Consider the following 21,800-nt stretch of genomic DNA (forward strand, 5'->3'; position numbering starts at 1 on the left):
ATACATTTTAATAATAATAATAATAATAAAAAAATTCCACTATAAATAAAACCTTTTGTGGATTGAAAAGCTAAACGTTTTTCATGGAACTATAATTAAACCATTAATGACATAATTAAAATTAAAAAATCTCTCATACCCATGAGTCGAAATATCAGGTGTAGTTCCTCTTTGACAGTCGATCCAGGAAACATGGGACGGCCTGTGGCCATTTCGTACAGGATACAGCCCACGCCCCTAGTCATACAGAGACATCCATCATATTCCTGCTGCGTTATGATCATAAAGTCTGTTTTAATTTCAGTGCTGTTATTCTATATGACAAAGCTTTTAAATGAAGCCAGCAGACATTAGGGCTGCACGATTCTGGATAAATTAAGAATCACGATTTTTTGATCTGATATAGAGATCACGATTCTCCTACGATTCTTTATTATTATTATTACTATTAACATTATCATTATCACAAGTATATAAATTAATTATTTTATTTTGCAAGGATTCTTTAAATTGATCAAGTGTGACAAAGACATTTATAACAAAATATTTCTATTACACACAATTATTGTTCTTCTGAACTTTCTATCAAAGAAACCTGAAAAAAATCTACTCATCTGTTTTCAACATAGTAATAATAATAATAATAATAATAATAATAATAATGTTTTTTTGAACGGCAAAACAGCATATTAGAATGTTTTCTGAAGATCATGTGACACTGAAGACTGGAGTAATGATGCTGAAAATACAGCTGCACACCACAGAAATAAATTACATTTTAAAATACATTCAAGTGAAAGCAGTTATTTTAAATGGTAAAAATATTTCAAAACTTTACTATTTTTGCTGTACTTTGGATCAGATAAATATAGTTTGGTGAGCAGAAGAGACTTTAAAAAAACATTACACATGGTTCAAAAACTTTTGACTGGTAGTGTATATATAATATATTTAAAACCCCAGTTTTTTTAATATTAGAATGATGAAAAAGTTGTTTAGATCACTGATTCAACGACTCACTCATAAACCTACTACACTTGTTTCATTTCTGGATGAATCAGCGTTTTTGAACGATTCTCTTGGATGAAAAATTAATTCATTGACAAATAAATAAAGACACTTGCAATCGACACAAACGTTATTTAAAGCGCAGTACTTTCAAAAGGGGATTTGTTATATTTTGATCGCTGCCATATAGACATCAATGTTTATATTTAAACTATAAACTTTATCCCAGTATTTCTGTGATAATATAAATGACTGTAAGACAGATATAATACTGTGTAGTTGAAAAGACTGTTTGTGAAGATGTTTCTTAACCAAACATGGTAAGAGCTCTCTCTGTGTCAGCGGCAGTGCGCGCACGGATTTGAATGATCCGGTAAGACTTTGTCAAAGGTTTAACAGACTCGGGGAATCGTTGTCTTTTAGAAATGAGATCGAGAGGGTGTTTGAATCGAGATCGCGATCTTTTAACGATTAATCGTGCAGCTCTAGCAGACATCATTTGAACACATCAGATCAGGGCCGTCACACTTGTTTTAGATACAGTGTCTATTCTCCTATCACAGTTTGACTTCTGCTTGACTGGAGGGTAGTTTTGGGGAAGGTGCGAGGTGGAGATATGGGAAAGACACATGTGGCTGCTGTCACGATCGGATTGATTAGCCCACTGGACTAATCCTGAGGATTAAACACAACTGCATTTTTATCGGACAGGATGGCTTAGCTTTAAAAAGCATTTATGTCTGAGTCCATGTCAGCTATCCAAGGTTGCCTGAGGAGTGCGTGTCAGTGTGTGCATGTGATGTTAAAAGGTTGTGTCAGGAAAGACAGAATTCAATTTTCTAGCTTAATGTTTCTTCTGGAGGACTGAGCAACGGTCAAGAGCTCTTTGGCATGATCAAAATCCAGTTTGATGGATTATTTCATATAGTTCATAAATGGGATTTTCTTTTCTAAAACTAAAGGTTATGCAAACCCAGAGTCGATCCTCCCAATACACAAAATACGCAAGCTGCCTAAGGCCTGAAACACTAGGGGGCCCCTTAGCTCTCAAAGATGATTTATTTTTGTTTTTGAATTTGGCCAGCGGTTATGAAAACACGAATGCGTAGCGCTTTCGCCCTTTCTACATAAAAATAAGTCAAATCATGTAATGTGAATGTCGTACAGTCTTGCTCAAAAAAAAAAAAAAAAAAACGAGCTGAAAGTGTACTGACCCCCAGAAGAGACACTGTTTCTCAAGCAGTTTCCTCGAGACGGAGTGAAACATGGACAAATGCTTTTCTAATTTAAATAATGCATCTAATTTACATTATGTAATCCATGAATCTAGCTTCTTCCACAGCTAGCCATATATATATAATTTGTATATGTCAGTGTTTCAATTTGTCAAATGATTACATTTGTGCTATATAAACAGTTAAATTAGTCTAGTTTAAATGGTTAAATGTATATAATTTAAATGGTTAAATCTGTCTAATTTAAAAAGATATTTTTAAACACTTTTCACATTTGCCTTGATGTTGTTTACTAACCCAAGTCAAAAGAGCTCAGCCTCCAGTATATACAATGGTTAGTAATTTTAGATCATGGACTATTTTTGCCTTTTAGTCTTATGGGCATTGTACATGAGCAGTATTAATAGTTTTGCTCTAATCTTTCATAATGTTAGCAACACATTGTGACTAGGGCTGCAACTAACGATTATTTTGATAATCGATTAATCTGTCGATTATTTTTACGATTAATCGATTAATCGGTTTATGTACTTATATTTTAGTTTTTTCCATTTTTTCCCCAAGTAAATTATTAATAAAGGGTCTTTATCATTCAGCATAGATTTTTAAGAGATTTTAACCATTTTGCATTGTCATATCCTCATCAAAAATATACCTGGAGTTGTTTTATTATGTTAGTACAGGGTATATACAGCAATCCTTAAGTTAAATTTACTACTTTTTAATACCTTTTTTACTACCTTCAGAATATTTTTTAAAACCATCACGACACTGAATTGCAAGTGTTAATCAGCGACCTTTCTATAATTTACACAGATTTTTTACTTTTTACAATAAAAATAAAACCAATGCCATTCTTTATACTTATTGTGTTTAAAGTTTTTCTACAAGTTATATAATTATGAAAAACAGTAAACAAGTTTCCCCCAAATTTAATTTGTCTTTTAATTTATGAAATTTAAACATTTTATTTTTGGTAAATAAAGGGGATTTGCTATTAAAATTAAAACATGGAAGAAATATTGTGATTTTTTTATTCAAAAAATAAAGTTTTTTAATTTTTTTCAACAGTAGTAGCAGTATCACATACATTTTACTAAATAATAGTAATATTTCTACCGGAGAAACCGGTGTGTCTTCTGCTTGTTTGAAAATGAATATGAATAGTTCTAAATGAACTCAACAAAGAATAGTTTACATATAGCGTGTTGATTCAGCGTGGTAAGACTCTCGCTCTCTCTCTCTTTGCATGTGTGAGAAACAGCGCTATCAGTAAATCTGTTAGAAAACTTGCATTTGCCCATGAAGACGACGATGGTTGTCCAGTCTTTGAAGATATGCCTTGAAGCAAGTCTAAAATAAAACGGAAGCCAGCCACTTCTGTTGAGCGCGCAGTGTTCTGAGATGATGCCGAACGACCACTGAATATGACGTCAGCATCAAACATACGTTGAGACGGAGACGAAAGATCTTTGATTATCTGCCCAGATATGCTAAAGCCCATATTTAAACGAACTAACGCGAACGCAGATAAAATTTCAATCAGAATAGGACACCTGATAGTCTGAAAAAATAATACCTAATTTGGAAAAAAATAATACCTCTGAGACCACATTTAACACTTTTAATGGCCTTAAATTTGACTATTTTGATTTATCACTTTTTAATACTTTTTAAAACCCCGCGGACACCCTGTAGTAATCCTTTGTCGAACTCTTCTGCAATCAAAACACTGACCCATACTCTAGCAAAATTCACAAGGAGATTTCAAATATTGTTTTCACCATGGCAGTCCTTAGAGCTCCTAAAGTAGTTTAACATCCCAAACAAAGCTTAAGGAATCTTTGAGAACATATTTTCACGAAGTATAAGGATAAAACAGAATAAAATTGCAGTGCATTGTATTTTATTATTTACTGGGAAAAAGCTTTATAGCTTATGCTGTGAAATTGTAAACAATCCTTCGAAAAAAAAGTGCCAATGGCATGAAACCTGAATGGAACTCACAATTTAAAGTAAAATCCATCAGAAGGTTGTCCAGAAAAAAAAAATTGGGACACACACAAAAAACCTGCTGTGTGAAAAAGAGCAGTGAATACTTAGAAAAGAAGTGCATTTTAAATATACTCAAACATTTACCTCTCTCATTCAGTCATAATTAGGCTGCAAGTCTGAAATATGAACTGGTAAACGACAAACTGATCACATAACATGTTTGTAAAGCTTTAAATGTTAACTGTTAAAAAGCAATGCTATCAGCTTTTACGACTAAACATTTGCAAACAACCTTGTACTGGAGAATCTGCACAAATAAAATTCTTAGGGGCCGTTCACATATCGCACCTAAAAACGCGTGGAAAACGCTTGTCGCGCCGCTTTCTCCTTCTTTCCAAAGCACTCGGGCAGAAGCGCCCCTGAGGCGTCTGCCTTTGCTAAGTAACCATGACGTGCTCTCTCCATGACGTGCCCTCTCCATGAAGACCCGGAAATTTCAGCAAAGGATAAATGGATGCGGTGTGGACGCGCCTGGAAAAACGGGCGCATCGCACCGCGTGCGTGTCGCGACCGCGTCGCTTCCATTATGAGAGTGCATACTGCGCGCCTACATAGGAAATAACTAACTTGAGCACGCAAAAGACACGATATGTGAACGGCCCCTTAAACAGTTCAGTAGTGCAGAGTTTACAGGTTACTCTTCATTTTGAAGGCTCAAAGTAAAGTACTCCCACTTCCCGCTGAATGCTGCAGAGACGCTGTTCGGGAAGCACGTGACATAAAACGAGGCCAGCTATTGGCTATCGCTACTTCACCTGCTGTACTGGCTGAGTAAAACCTCCGGTGGCTCATTACTGCCACACTTTGGTCACCGCAGATTTGAAATATGCACGAAATGAGCCGCTTATGGCAAATAAAATTTATTTAGCGACGAATCGATTACTAAATTAGTTGACAACTATTTTAATAATCGATTTTAATCGATTAAATCGATTCGTTGTTTCAGCTCTAATTGTGACTGATGCCATACAGTAGTAGTATTGTGTTCAATGTTTTCTAGCAGAAGTTTATGGGATAAACATCTTACCACATGTCTATCGGCGTTGAGTACTCCGTGGAGCCCAGCAGGACATCAGGAGGTCGGTACCACAAGGTCACAACCTCATTCGAATAGGTTTTTGTTGGGACTGATTTTGCTCTGGCCAAACCTTAACAAGTACGATTAGACAGATAGTTAAGGCGAGGAACAAACATTGCTGGGTAACCCAGAATCTGAGCCAAAAGCTGATTTAAAATGGGAGTCACATGGGAGACCGCTGCTGGGTAATGTGCTAAAAAACAAGTCAGATATTCTTTGTACAGCACACCAAAGTAAATGCATCTGTGAATACTCAGTGAATACTCACCAAAGTCTGCCAGTTTGAGTTCTCCCTTGTCATTAATGAGCAGATTCTGAGGCTTCAGGTCCCGGTGGAGAATCTTCCTCTTATGACAATATGATAAACCACGAAGAAGCTGGAATGTGAATATCTACAAGGACAGAAAGGGGGATGTTAGCGCTTCTAAACCTAAATTACCAACAAGGTAATTTTAAGCATTTTAAGGCATACAAAATGTAGGCAGCCGCCTTCTAAGATCCCTCATTTTCGCCTAATTTAAAGACAACACCACACGTATCCACTGCGGATAACGCATTACGAAATACTTGAATGAAGAAAATTCTATATTTTTTTAATTCAATATGACAAGTTTAATTTAAATACTTATTTACCTAGTGTTCGCTTTACTATAAATCACTTTTCTTTTTTTTTTTATGAATACTATTTTATGCCTGACACTGTTTTATCCACCTACATAAAGTGACATGCAAAAAGCTATTAGCTGTTTAGTAGCCTAAATTCCTCATTATCATAAAACAAATGGGCTATTTCCAACTCATAAAGTGTTTGAAATGTCACTTTGAGATCTATATTTAATTTATATCTCATTTTCTTTAATAAATGGACTTATTAGTTAAACAAACTAATTAGTCAATTATGGCTTCCAATGCTCTAATTTCCACCGATGTTTTCCCTATAGGTAAGAAAAATCAGAAAAGAGGTCTCATTGCTTGGGTCTGCTGGGTAGCCCCGCCCAGCGAAATCTCATTGGTCCAAAATCCTGCTCTTCGTAACTGTATAACGAAACATATCTTCTGATTGGCTGTGACATTGTCGAGCAGCTTTGTACTCGTAATCGATTAACAAATTGGTTCTCATTGCAAACCTGGTGTTATTTAGCAACAGATAAACATGTCACGCTCAATCAGAATCGGTTGTCACGTCTCGAATTAGAATGTTGCATTAGAAGGTAGCTGTCTGTGTAGACAGCGCTGTTGACTTTTAATTGGGAAGCTTGTTGATGTTTTTTGCTGTTACCTTCACATTGTGCATGCTCATTAGGTTTCCACAGTTGTCGAGGTATTGCTTCAAGTCACTGTCCTTTAAAAACAATAGATTATGCCGTCAAAATGGCACTCAAAACAGACTGGTCATGTCACATTTTGAGGTTGCTTTCATAGTGCAAGAGAAAAATATGTAAAATAGCACCTCGATCAATATCACAAAAGTATTGTGGGAACCATACAGGCTGCTACTGTTTTCATAACATTCAGACGTGGCTTACCAGGTACTCAAAGACGAGGGTGAGACATCGGTCCGTATGGATGATGTCATGAAGCGTTACGATGTTGGCGTGCTTCAGGTTCTTCAGCAGTGACACTGGTGCAACACAACAAGAATATGATAATGAGCACCAACAACAATAACCTCCAGCAGGGTCTGCAACATTCAGAATGGAAAGCTTTTGAAATTCTAATCCAGTTCCTGAATTTTAATGAAGCCAAACAGGATGCAGAATTGTCATTCAAATTAGAAAATGGCTCTACGTGTTGTTTTGTTCTAATTCATATACTGAAAAATTAAATATTACCCAGAAACAGCCAACATATATGCTATTTATGGAAATATACAATATTTATTGGTATATATTGTATATATTGGTTTTATTTGTTAATGAAATGTGCATTATATAATCTATATATTTAAATATTTTACCTGTGTGTAAATACTGTATTTAAATATTTTAATCACTAATCAGTTACTAGGAAATTAGCCCTAATAATATTCTAATGCACTTTACTGCTCAGGACACATTTCATATTATTAGTTATCTTCCAAAATGTTTGAGCTACTTATAATTTGTGTGAAAACAGTGATCCCCCCCCAAAAACAAATCTTTAATTAATAGAAAGTTTGAAAGAACAGCATTATTTGAAAGTTTTTTATAACATTATAAACGTCTTTACTGTCACTTTTTATCAATCAAATGTGCCCTTTGCTGAATTACAAAGAACCTAGACTTATAATATAATATTAAAAAAAAAAAAAATATTAGTTCTAATTTATATATATATATATATATATATATATATATATATATATATATATATATATATATATATATATATATATATATATAAAAATCTGAAAATTACCTAATGTGTATATATATATATATATATATATATTTATATATACATTTAATTTAATTTAATTTAATTTTAATATATATATATATATATATATATATATATATATATATATATATATATATATATATATATATATATATATATATATATATATATATACACACACATTAGGTCATTTTTAGATAGATAGATAGATAGATAGAAAAAATGTATAACCATACTTATTAAAAACCTATAAAATGTATCTAGATGTCTTTTAATATATTCTATGATGAATATATATTATAATTTTACATCTAATGATATAATATTATTTGTTAATTAATTAATTTATTTATTTAAAGAATGAATAATTTCTGGATTTGTAAGAATGCTCTAATTTACGCCTCATTTTAAGTCTTTTTTTTTATGCGACAGGAAAGAATGAAATATTAAAGTGAGAATGACTGGACACTTTTACTGAGGTCTTTGGCACCTCAGATTTTTCTTTAGAGAAAGGGCTCCCCGTAACATTAAATCTGAAACGAGCTGATGCTTAAATGAAGTCTTTATAGAGTTATAAAAAATCCTAACTCTGAGGTCTCTTGGCATGTTTTGTAATGCAGTCCCTCAGCGGGCACTGGGAGGCAGCCTTGCTTCACGTCAGCATTTCCATTAGCAACCCCGCTCACGTACTCCATCTCATTTAGATGGAGTGATTCAGGCTGGGTGAAGAAGACGCCTGTGGCTTGCTAGTTTAGAATGAATACTCTTCGTGACAATCTGGGTTTTGAACAACTGGGGAGCTGGAAATCATAGTTATGTCAGTGAGAGAGGAGGACAGCACCTTCCCGTATGGCCGTGCACGGGGCGCCCTCTTCATGCTCCAGACGAATCTCTTTCAGGGCCACCAGGTTTTCTGTGAGTTTGCTGCGACCCTTGAATACAGTTGCGTATGTGCCCTGTTTGACAGACAGGAAATCAAAAAAATGTCAATCATCTGGGAAACAGGAGTGTTGCAGAACAGATTAGGGCTTCACAACTGGTTTAACTTGAAGATCCAGATTTGACCTTGGCAACCCAACATACAGCAGCACCAAAATGATGTATTGTATAAAAGCAGAAAGAAATGTCTTGAAATCAGACCGTACTATAACCATAAACTGCACAAGGCCAGCAAGATACCAAATTAAGAATATGTTTGGTTCTCAAATGTCTCCTGAATCTGAGTGGACTGCCCAAACAAGGTAAATCTCTAATTTAGTCTTGTTCTACAACCTGTCCGTGTCAACATCTGTCTGATTTCACAAGCTTGTACCAAATGACAGATTTATTTATGATAAAAAATTATAGAGATTTACTGGAAACATGGTCACTGATGTCAACAGCAAGATATATACAGTAGTAGATAAAAACACATGCACAATTATATGTTAAGTTGCATTGTATTTTTGCATTCAACATTGTTTTTATTCTTGCTTTCCTAAACCATATCAGACCTGCAGTCCATCAGATGAAAACCACTGGATTAGAACAGTATGAAACTTCAGACAAATCTATAGGGTTGTTCATCTAGTTTTTGGTAAGAGATTTTGGTCTATAACCACAACAATGTCAGCTGGGACAAGCTAGAAAATTCAAACTGCTCTTTATAACTGCTGAGCTATTGTTTATGGAAGTCATTTCATATTGAGATTACTCATATGTTGGCTGATGATGTGCATAGCTAGAAAAGTGTTTAAAAATAACATCTGATGTTTTTATGGTACTTTTTGGTACTTTGTTGCAAGTGGATGATAGTGATGAGTAATAGTGGATCAAAATGTTTCTTACTCTATTGAAATATAACAATTGAAACGATGTTTATAAAAGTCTCCTATCTCACCAAGGCTGCATTTATTTGATCACAAATACAGTAAAAATAGAATTTAAGAGTGTTTTCTATGTGAGGTCTGTATATTATAGAATTGTATATTTCCTGTGATGCAAAGCCAAATTTTCAGCAGTTATCCAGTTACACATGATCCTTTAGAAACTTTTCAAGATAAATTTTGAAAACACTTGTGCTAAATATTTTTGTGGAAATGTTTATAAAAAGTTCCAAAGAACAGCAGAACAGCCCTTTTTTAAATCAGTTTTTATTTTTAACATTATAAATGTCTTTACTCTTACTTTTGATCAATTAAATGTGTCCTTGCTGGATAAAAGTATTAATTTCTTTAAAAATGATATTGCTTCCAAGCCTTCGGTTAGATCCATGAACTATATCCCATTATTTACTTAGCAAGACCATAGATTCCTCCAAGGTGATTGTGCTTTTATAATTGATAATCCTTGTAAATTCACAAAAGATACTAACACAAAAGATACTAACTAGAATTAAGCCATAGCACACTTTTCAAGATTTTATTAATTTCCCTGACTTTTCCAGGCAGAGCTAAAAGCACTTTTAAACATTAATGAAACATTTATAACTGCTGACACAAAGATATGAAACCCACTTTACTGTTACTTGTTTCTTTATTGAGGTGAATTCACTGCAATCCTTGTCCAGTATTTTTTCCAATACTTCAGGTTTTTCTCAAACAGTCATTAGATACGGTATTCCTTAGGGTTGTATGTAGTTCACAATTTGCAATATGCATGCTTTGTTGCACTTAATGGAAAATTGACGGGCTAGTTGCTGTACAGCTTTGAGCATATTAGAGACTGATGTCTCTTCATGCCAAAAAAAAGCTCATTAAATCAGAATCCACATACAACACGACTCATATTCACTGTAATTGCCTGCGGGGAATCTCGTAATGAACACATTTGGTTCTTCATTTCGATGGCTGCTGTTTTACGTTTTTAATTTTTTGCCTATAGAATCTATTTATTTATTTATTTTCTGAAAACATCTTACCTCTCCTAGTTTTCCCAACTTCACATATGTCTCCAGTTTCCCAAAGCCAATGTCCGACTGGAAAAGAATGGAATACAGTGTGAGCAAAGTGTCTTCAGTTTATTGAAATAGACCGTTGACAACATTTATGATTGTAAACATTGAGCTGTAAACATTGTGTGGATATCAACATGTAAATAAGCACATTTAAGCGCTAGAACTATAAGTGAGGCTGTTGTTAGGGTTGCTAGTATTGTTTAATGTGAAGTGGAGCCAGTGAAGGGCATTATGTAGGAACCAATGGGGTTTTTCTGTTTGTAGCAGGACATGCTGAGTTAGACAAAAAAACATATTCTACTCAAACATGCAACCAATGCTTTAAAAGCATGTAAACCTGTTGTAGCATGTTTTACAATGCATTTTGTTAGAAAGCGGCATTTTGTGTATTGCACTATTCACAATCATTTTGAACACTATAATATGACAATAGTTGAACTGCCTATTTGTTTCTTCTTAATATTTGTATGAATAAGATGCATATTGTGCAATAAACTGATTATATATATATTTATATATATTATATATATTCTTTAATCATCATCTTTAAATCAATAATTAAAAAAAATATTTATAGCATTTTTATTTTGATTAAGTAATTCACTTTGCTTCATAGCATTGTAACTCTATCCTACATTAAAGCCGTTTTTGTCTATTTGTCTGATTTGCATTTGTTTTTTGTTTTGCATCCAATCAAAGTTTGTAATGTTGTGATTAGCCTCATAACTGGTTGGTTTAGTTCATGCCTTTATAACTCATATAACTTATAACTTTCATCTGTAAGTCGCTTTGGATAAAAGCGTCTGCTAAATGAAAAAATGTAAATGTATAACTCTTTAAAAGGGGGAAAATTAAAGGGAACAGTACCTCTAGACCAAGGCCACTGAAAAACTGTGACAGAATAACACTGAACATTTATGTTGCATTATGATTAAGCACATTTTTATGATAGAAAAAAAAATTATAAAAAATGTTTTGGTTCTCAATATATAATGTGTATATTACATATAACAATATATACTTTTTAAGTTATTTTTTGCAGGGTATTCTGGGATTGCATTATCTGCAAAAACAGTTTTTGCTCAAGATTTTGTAAAAAACAAAAAACAAAAAAACATTTATTAATTAATTAATAAAAAATAATAATAGATATCCGTGTACTATTATATGGCTGTAATGCCTAAAACATTGCCTGGGCAGTAAGCTCTGGTTTAGGAACAGAATGTGTGCATATGTAGACAGTTTTGTTTCAAGAAATTCACTTTTTTATTATTATTGTAGTTATTCTATTTTAAATGCAAAAAGGTTAGTGGGATTAGGGTTTCGTTTAGTCTGTAGTTATTAGCCTTAACTTAAACTATGATTAGATTGCATCAGTAACTGTCTAAGCGTGTTTCGTTTGGTTACTAACCAGTGAGGCTCTTCTGGACATGCGGCTGAGTGGTTTGCACGGTGGAGGGTTTTCCATCTGTAACTTCTTCAGAAACTCTGGTGGGAGACGGATGTCCATGGGCAGAGACATCCTCTTAGTTACATCCTGCACACACATCAAAGAGCTGTCAGCTATTAGCGTTCAGCTAGCACACTTATGAAAACACAGCGCGTCAAGGTGAATATGACAGCTTTCTCCACCACGCAACACAATTTTACTCCTATAGGCAGAACCGACTATTCTTACCATGATGAACTCGGCATGACAATGAGAAAACCTGTCACTTTTCTCCAGTATGAAGACTCTCACTCAATAAAGAATTCTGCCGTAATCTCAACACGCCAAGGCAGGGCAGTACAAATATTGTATCTTATGAAGAGCTGAAGTTTATCCAACAATTTTCTCGCATCTAAGAAGCTCTGATGGAGTTGGTTTGTAACTGGATTCACTGCCCAGAAATAGCAAGGCAGTGAGGGGGGATCTTATGTGCTCTGAAAAATGACAGCATTCCCTGTGATTCCTCCAGCTTTGCCTTGTGGCTGAGTTTGTACGGTCATGCAATAAAACTAGCTAGCGATTCTCAATAAAACCAGGGAATAAAAAGTCCTCCTTTCTCCTCCGCGTTCTCCCGTCATGCCGGTGGGAATAAAATAAGGGTGCATGGTGCAGATAAAAGGTTTGCGAGAGCAGAAAAGAAGCCGTTGGATTTGAAAATGGGAGAGGGCATTCATTCCAATTTCCCCCCTATAGATTCATGGCCACTGAATAAGAAAGCTGACAGCCGAGGCAAAGAGCACTCCGAATGCGCAGTCAGTCTTTTGTGGGGCCGGACTAACTTACAGGTAATACTTCCACTCCATTTAATGATGCACTCCATCTTTCTCATGTGTCATGAGGCTTTTCTCTCATACAGATACTTAATAGCATATAAACAATTTGAGAAAATTACTTTTTTTTTTTTTTTAATTTCCAAAACTCTTCAAAAGGTGCCTTGATTAAAAATAATAATAATAATAATAATAAATATATATATTTCACAGTTCTGTGAGAGCATTGCAGTGACCATGATTGAACAAAAGGTAAACTGTGATGGAAACACATTTACAGAATCATTATACCAATGTGCAAAAATAAGTAATGTGACTGAATAATTAACCTTTTTATTTATAACAATTTGCATTGTGAAATTCATTTTAGAAACACATTAGGAATAATCATTTAAAAAATAATAATTAAGTATTGCATTCTCCCGAGAAACTTTGTATTCTCTTGCAAAAGTAATGCATTCCCTCCGAAAACCTTTACATTTTATCGCTATTTCCGCAAAACCATTGTTGAACTTTGCATTCTTTTACAAAATGTGATCCCTTGTGAAACGTTGTGTTTTTACACAAAACTAGTACGTTTCTCTGAGAAACTTTGCATTCTTCGCAAAACTGTTGCATTCCATCAAGAAACGTTGACGTCACTCGTTAAAGCACTGAAATGTAGCTTTTCTTCCCACCTCATATCATTTCATATAACTTGCGAGCGAATGCTAGGTTTTTCAGGGAAGCACAAAAGGTTTGTGAGAATGCAAAATTGTTAAAATATAATTTTCCCCATTTAATATTTGTGCTATCACCATGTCCCTTTAAGGCCTCCACATAAGAGGAAAGGAGCATTTTATGGCAGTCAGGCAAAAACGTATCATTGCTTTAGTACTTGTGGCTTTACCTAGTCTCACCTTAAAAAGAAACAAAGCGTTTGATAACGAGGCTTTAGTGCCTCTGGCAAGGACTTTATTAAGGACTCAGACAAGATTAGCAGAGCAGAGCTTGTGTTGTTCTGTTAGGATCACTGGGACTCCATCAAAGCTTCTGGAAAGGACACTTGGCTGGGCTTAAGCATGGAGAAGGATGAGATGATTAAACGTGACTCACCTCCATGGAGAATCGGCGGTGCGGGACTTTGTTGCAGTACTGCAGTTGTGTAGGAGATTGAGCCTGGCTGTCTGGAGCCACTGGACTGGGTTGCAGGCTGTGTAGACCCAGACTACTGGGCACCACACCTGTAGGACACAATCACATTAAACATACTCCAGTAATCGGTTTTATTTACAACTTTGACACATCTTTTTTACAGTCTAGATGATTCTTCTACCTAGAGTTCCCTAGGTTTATATCTTTGATTCACACAACATTATATGCCAGTAGTTTTGAGAATGGTTATAGAGGTGAACACGAACGAAAATGTGCCAGTTGATGTAATAACTATGAATTTGAAGTAATTATAACAGTAGTATAATAGCTGTGCTAGTATTTTCTGCCTCATAATGATTGATATTTCTGAAAATATAAAAAAAATCAGTTAACAAAGCCACTATGTGTGTGTGTGTTTATAATTGTGAGTAAATGTTTGTAATTTGTAAATGTTTAATAATAACATTGTTATAATAAATATATTGTACTAATAAATAATTGTAAAAGTATTTTCTGTCTCATGATCATGAACATTTCTGAAAACAACATTAAACATAATTTATTATTTAAATTAAATTACCTTTCTTTATTAGTTTAAGTAATTGTGCTATTGTCCATCGTTTCACTCTGGTTATATTGGTCTGCAACATTTTATAGATGAGTGATGTACAAAATGTGATTATTCTGTCAACTCTGTAAGGATTTTCTGTCTGACTGTGGTGCAGTAGATGGAGCTGATAGTCAGACACCTTCCTGTAGTCTCATCTCATTCAGTATTAATAATAAATATTTGACAGTATTCTTGTAGCTAAGGGTATTGAGTGATAAGAGAGAAAAAACACATTTTGTGAGCAAACGGTATCGGACACTTCTGAACATGCTGAACCAAAAAAAAAAAAAAAAAAAAAACCTCCTTGATATATACAGTAAACTTAAACTAAATATACAGTGGGTACGGTAAGTATTCAGACCCCCTTACATTTTTCACTCTCTGTTATATTGCAGCCATTTGCTAAAATCAGTTATTCAAGTTCATTTTGTTCCCTCATTAATGTACACACAGCACCCCATATTGACAGAAAAACACAGAATTGTTGACATTTTTGCAGATTTATTAAAAAAAGAAATATCACATGGTCTTAAGTATTCAGACCCTTTGCTCAGTATTTAGTAGAAGCACCTTTTGATCTAATGCAGCCATGAGTCTTTTTGGGAAAGATGCAACAAGTTTTACACCTGGATTTGGGAATCCTCTGCCATTCCTCCTTGCAGATCCTCTCCAGTTCTGTCAGGTTGGACGGTAAACGTTGGTGGACAGCCATTTTCAGATCTCTCCAGAGATGCTCAATTGGGTTTAAGTCAGGGCTCTGGCTGGGCCATTCAAGAACAGTCACGGGGTTGTTGTGAAGACACTCCTTCGTTATTTTAGCTGTGTGTTTAGGGTCATTGTCTTGTTGGAAGGTGAACCTATGGCCCAGTCTGAGGTCCTGAGATCTCTGGAGAAGGTTTTCGTCCAGGATATCCCTGTACTTGGCTGCATTCATCTCATCTCAAGGATGATCAGAAGAAATGGACAGCACCTGAGTAAAATATGTGTGAGGGTCTGAATATTTAGGACCATGTGATATTTCAGTTTTTCTTTTTTTAATAAATCTGCAAAAATGTCAACAATTCGGTGTTTTCTATCAATATGGGTCGCTGTGTGTACATTAATGAGGAAAAAAATGATCTTAAATGATTTTAGCAAATGACTGCAATTTAACAGAGTGGACAATTTAAGGGGGTCCGTATACTCTCCATACTCACTGTATGTATATATGTATATATATTTATTCATATAGATTTTTTGTAGCAATGTAGCCTGTTTTGTCCCCACACTCAATGTCTATAGGCCATGTTTTAGTGATCCCGCTGTGCTGGGTAGTTGCTTCTATTACTCTGAAAACTTCAGTAGCAACTGTTGCATTCATTAGGTCATAAGAGTTGTTTGAAGAGCGTCAACAATCTCTTGTGCCTCTCTCGAGTGCGAATGAGCTATAGACGTTCCACCTCTTCTCTGATTAGGCTGCTAACTCAATAACCATGAGGTCAGCTGTGGCATATGCTGATGACGGCATCATTAATCAAGCCCACCGCAGTTAGCGGAGCGATCGCAATTATCATGCCGAGTTTCATGCATTTATGATGTGGCTATCTAAGTGGGTGTCAATCCAGCCACCCCAATTAATAATGTCTATGTCAACAGACTGTCAGCACAAATCCAATTACGCCCCTATACGGCACATCCGACAGGGACCCACCGATGCCACAGCTGACCCCCTTCACAAGTGCACTGCAGATGCACACCGCACCCTGGCATTGTCACTGCCAAACCGTGTTTTAGGAGGTGAGAACGAAAATCAAAATGGCTTTTCTGCTCCATCAGTTCAATTTGGACGAGGGGGCTTGAAGGGCCTCCGGAGGCATCGAGGTGGGAGCCCCCGGACCATTTCACAACGCCGTGGTGGCATAATTGAGATCCACCTCATTATTGGGCCGAGCCCGGCACTGAATGAGAATTGCCTGCCAGGCTCATCCGTTCTCATTTAGGCTGGTCTCATCCTCTCCGGACCGCACAAGTGAACTCTTTATCAGAGCCATTTAGGCGAAACACAGCAAAATGTCACATCTGGCAGAGATGGTCAGTCAACGCAGTCGCATTACCCACTGATGTCTTTATCCTATCCGAGATGATCGTGACAACTGTTTGTTACGTGTACCTGTTATGACTCTGAGGGCCTTATCATAAACCTGGCGCTGCATTGCAGTTGTCATTTTCACGTGTTGCGTTATGTTGTTTAAATAGCAAATGCATTTGCGCCAATTGGTGTGCTGGTCTGAAAACGAGGTGTGTTCAGCCGCATTGCTGGCATGTTGCTATTTTAAGGCAAATTAAATAGACTGTGCAATTGTCCAACAAAAACCTTGTCCCTCATATTGTAGCTGGTTAGCCTGTGCGCATTTGTTTCAGAGTAGGCATGGCTTTGCGAAATGTATTTATGCAGGGAGGGTGGGATCTTATGCTTTCAAAGCTAGCTTGCTATTTTAAGCCTTTCCGAAATCGCCTACCCTGCTTTTAATACAGTCAAAAAATTACATAAGACATATAGTTTTTCCTTTGTGTTGTCAAGAGTTGACTTCCCTATTCTCATAGAATTAGAACGATTTTCAAAACGTTGTTTATTGTTATGGTTATCGTCATTGGTCTGTTTTCTGTTGAGGCATGAAAAAAGCCTCACTAAATATTTTTTTGTAGTGCGCCTGCCAGCCAATAATTTCAACAAGTTTTGCACCTATGACAGCATGGAGCAAATGTGAACTGATCATCTCTTCCACTTTACTACAATAGCATGAAATAAACATGAATGAACACTGTACTTGATATATATCCAAATGTATCAAGATCGCAATCAAGAGATTGTGAATCGGAATCAAATCGTGAAACCTGTGTCAGTTGCCAGGCTTATACCGAATCTATAATGAATTGGATTAATACCCTGCAGTCGCCCATCTAATAGATCATTTGAATTCCTTGTGGTGCACACTGGTTAATATCAACGGCTCTAGCCTTACTTGGCATTTGCTGTTGTCCAGAGTTTGTGCAGGGATCAGAATCCCTCCCTCCTGACAGGCCAGAGGGGTATTAGAGTCCTGACCCCAGAGCGTGTGCCGACAACAGGGTCAGAAATTGGATTTGAACTGCTTGAGCGACTCGGGCCCACACCAAACATCAAAGCCCATCTCATCTGATCCAGGCTGGCACACAAACTGATCACTGTACCTCTCCGCTCAGGCTAACAGCGACGTGATGAAAGGAAAGGATGACCACCTGCATCGACTCGCTAGTGCAGACTGTCACCACACACAGTCATGGGTTTCTGTAATGTCGAACGCAGGAGGACAGATGTGAAGCTTTGAAAATCATCAAAGCTGCATGAGTGTGTGAAAAATCCAATTGTGTAGTTGTGTTGGGTCACAGATGGAAACTGACAAAGTTTGGGACAGAAACTCACGTTTCGTTATTAGTAAAGGCACCTTTTGAGACGCAGATTGTTTTCAGAAATGTAAATAATTAAATTAAATAATTAAAATATTGTTGTCTTAATTGTATAATATATCAAGGTATAGCGCTTACAAGTACATCAGAAAATTTCATATTCTGTGAAGAAAAAATTAAATAAATAAGATACATTTAAAGTTGTGTGTGTGTGTGTATAAAATACAATATTGTGTGTGTTTGCAACAACTTGGGTGAGTAAATGATGAAGGAATCTTCATTTTTTGGTGAATTATCCCTTTAATGCTCGCACAGTCAGTTCAATTAAGTTTGCAAACTAGAAAACGTCCAGCAACCTTATCTACACGTAGGAAGGAGATCATCATATTTGGGTGGCAGACGTTGTCATTGGATCAAGAAAACCCCTGGCATAATTAATCATAATCTCTGCAGCAGTGAAGGACAAAATGTCGGTCCACGAAACAGCTAAACAGTCATTATGAATATAAATAAAGCGAATAGCTGACAGATCGCCCTATTCTCCTTTTTACTCACACTTTCATTTGTTTTGTAGTCTTTTATGCCTCTTCTCATTCTCTTTTTAAAACCCTTTCTAGCCGCACAAAAGATCACTAATGCTCCTTTATGTCAAAGACAGCCTTGAAAGCAGGAGTAGGTCTCGCTGGGTGATCAAAAGCCCTGTCTCGCCCCCTCCTTCTCCGTACATAATGAGAGCAATGCTTCAGCCCTTTATTTCAGTTTCCCTTCTTTATTTGGCAAACCCGAGTATCCACATTAACACGATGAATTGTGAGGATGAATCACCGATTCTGTCCAGCTATATTTGATGTTTCAGGTAATAAGCGCGGCTTAGCACTAGCATATTCAAAGGCTGTCATACTTGGGTAATTTGTTTTTTCAATGGCAGATCATTAGTAATAGGATTATAACTGTAGAGTGGACCCTGAAGGCTCTTGATTTTTTCAGTATCAGCACCACTCAACACATCGTATCAATGCATTTATGTGGATGTTTCCTAATGCACGCTCAATAGTGTGGTTTCTCAATGAATAACACCAAATACCTCAACCAATCATGAGTCTGCTTTAGGTTTTTTCATACTGAGTACAGTATGCAGAACACTTCATACAGAAACTTATTTTTTTGATAATGATAGACCTGCCATGAGCTGTGAGGGTGGTGTTATGTGCTGATTGGATCTTCTGTAGTAATTTCAACTTCATTAAATTATGGTTAATAACCAAATATGCTTTGAAGACCTAATGAGATATTGACCAATCAGAAGAGAAGGTGTTACCATGGAAATAAAGAGCTTAGCAATGACCAGACTTTTTACAGCAAATTACATAATCACTCGTAACATCTTTATGTATTTTGCAATATTTCGTTTTTAAACTTTTAATCAACTATAAGTTGATGGCTTTTTTTGTATCTGTCAGATCTGATTCAATCCTTAACTAAACCTATGCAAATAAAATAAACCTTTACCGAAATAAAATAAAACCCTTAACTGTATTTCAGCTAATTGCCAAGGCATTAATAATTAAATAAAAACAGTATCAACATTTTGTAAAAAAAAAAAAAAAAGAAAAAAAAGAAAGAAATTGAATAAAAATGACAAAAACATAAAATTACTTCAACTAAAATTAAAATGTAATATAACATTTAAACATGAATAAAAATTATACTAAATATTCTATAACAGTCTACTTCAATATTTAATATGTTGTTATTCATTTTTCTACAAGTGGTCTGTCTTCTCATAAAAATAATTAGAATTAATAAAAAAATCAGATTTTCATGTAATTTTTAGCTTGAAATCAGATGTTTGAATATTGTGATTCATTTCAGTGCTGGTAGATTCGTTCAGGGCTGTATTGGAGATGTTTTTGAAATGCCTACGGAGAAAATGAATGGGAAAAGGATGAGGTCACTGTTACATATACGTGTTGCATGTGTACTTTACTAAACTAGGCTTCAAGCTCTTATGTATTGTGAGATGTAGAGTGCACTTCAGCACATACACGGCCTTTGTCTACCATAACATTTTTTTCTCTCTCACCCTGAAACGTTTTTCAATTCCGCGAGTAATCACACGCAGCCGGTGTTTTTTCTTCCTCTATTGTTCGACGGCATGAATCTCAGCTTGTCTCTGATGTTTAAATGCATGCTGCCATTTAATTGCTCGTTGCTATGGCGATGCAGACTGTTAACAAAGGCAACGTCAGGATCCGTATAACAAGAGATAGCTATTCTGTCTCTCAGGTAGCCATCTGATTCATCAATATTTATATAACATCCTGCTTTTCAGCAGATCTGAAATTCAATGCAGGTCCCCCACACAGCCTTAGATGTTTGCTCTCTCTCTCTCTGGCTTTTTCTCTATCGTTCTCATATTGATTTAGTTCCATTGGAAAGCTGGTTAGTGTTGCATTTCACAAAAATTGGTTCTAGTGCTTTAGTTTTTTGAGTTTAACTCGAATAGCTATTTAAATATTGGTATTTCCTACATAAAGGTATCGTATGGGATTCGAAATGTGGTTCATGAGTCATATGACCAACTTTCATTATGCATTATGGTGTTTTTGTGTCCTATTTATTGCTCCACGTTCACTGAATGTGTCCGAGTATACACGTATTCATGCATTCACACATTCACACATTTTTATTCAATAATGATTATTTTCAAATCTTTGCTACTCTTGACAGTCTATTCTTGAATAATTCTAGAGCAGTAGATTCAAAATTTAAATTAATTACACAATATGCTGATTACATATTTTTCCCTTAAAAGATACGTTAAAACGATTATGGCAGATAAGTAGTAAATCATTGAATGGACGTTTCAAAAAAATGGTTTTAGAAGTGGATATATAGTTTTACTTGTCTGTACCTTCTGCGCCGTGTTCCTGCTGACTTCTCACTTTCACTTTTTCTTCTGATAGTCTTAAAGAGACAGTACCAGTTTACTGCTTGTCATGCAAATCAGTGTAATCTCAATGCACATAGCACAAATGATGCATGTAAACACTAATGTATCATTTGAATGACAATCATACTTTCTAAAATATTTTGACTTTATAAAAATGCAAAAATGTATTAAACAGGGTCCTAGAGTTTCATTATTTTCAGCGGTAGGTGAAAGAGACTGTTCTGTACCGCTTTCAAATCCCGGCACAAAGGTGCGGTGAATGAGCGAGAGAGGGAGAAGCCGGCGGTGGGCCTTGCTTTCCTTCATTTGCAGATATGAAAAGCGAGGCACTATCCAGGCTCATCATTTAAATATCACAGTGGCAGCGAGCTCTTTGATCTCCTCCGTGGTAATTGGGGTCGTTGCAGGCGAGGCATTTTCTGCTCATTCTCGCTCCCGCTTTCTCTTTCTGGTCCTCTTGCGCTCTGCCTGAGAGATTTTCCTCACCAGGAAATCCAGCCGCTGTCTGGACTCCCCACCAATCTTTCATATTCATCCCAAACCTTCATCTACTGTACGTGTCAAATCACATCCTGGCCTTCTCTAGTGACACAATCCAGATGCGCCGCTGAAGGTTTGAAAAAAAAATAGCATACGGCGCGAGCAAATATAAGGGGCTGCGCTCAGGAGATTTGTCTTTCCTTCTTATTTGAGGAGTCTTGAGGAGGGATTGCGTAAGCTGTGAATAT

At 35.9% G+C, this 21,800-nt stretch overlaps 1 protein-coding gene across 1 annotated transcript in view; it reads right to left on the reverse strand.

The window, feature by feature from the left end:
• Positions 1-21,800, reverse strand: part of LOC128022096 (cyclin-dependent kinase 18) — a 64,908-nt gene that overhangs the window by 10,476 nt on the left and 32,632 nt on the right. Inside the window, exons 3-11 of the mRNA XM_052609336.1 lie at positions 14,045-14,172; positions 12,102-12,227; positions 10,655-10,711; positions 8,597-8,711; positions 6,903-6,997; positions 6,656-6,718; positions 5,645-5,768; positions 5,326-5,446; positions 140-237 (exon numbers count right to left, since the gene is read on the reverse strand). Of these exons, the coding sequence (XP_052465296.1) occupies positions 140-237; positions 5,326-5,446; positions 5,645-5,768; positions 6,656-6,718; positions 6,903-6,997; positions 8,597-8,711; positions 10,655-10,711; positions 12,102-12,227; positions 14,045-14,172 (927 nt within the window). The remainder of the gene's footprint in view (positions 1-139; positions 238-5,325; positions 5,447-5,644; positions 5,769-6,655; positions 6,719-6,902; positions 6,998-8,596; positions 8,712-10,654; positions 10,712-12,101; positions 12,228-14,044; positions 14,173-21,800) is intronic.

The sequence above is a fragment of the Carassius gibelio genome, chromosome A11 (genome assembly GCF_023724105.1).
Source record: "Carassius gibelio isolate Cgi1373 ecotype wild population from Czech Republic chromosome A11, carGib1.2-hapl.c, whole genome shotgun sequence".
NCBI lineage: Eukaryota > Metazoa > Chordata > Actinopteri > Cypriniformes > Cyprinidae > Carassius > Carassius gibelio.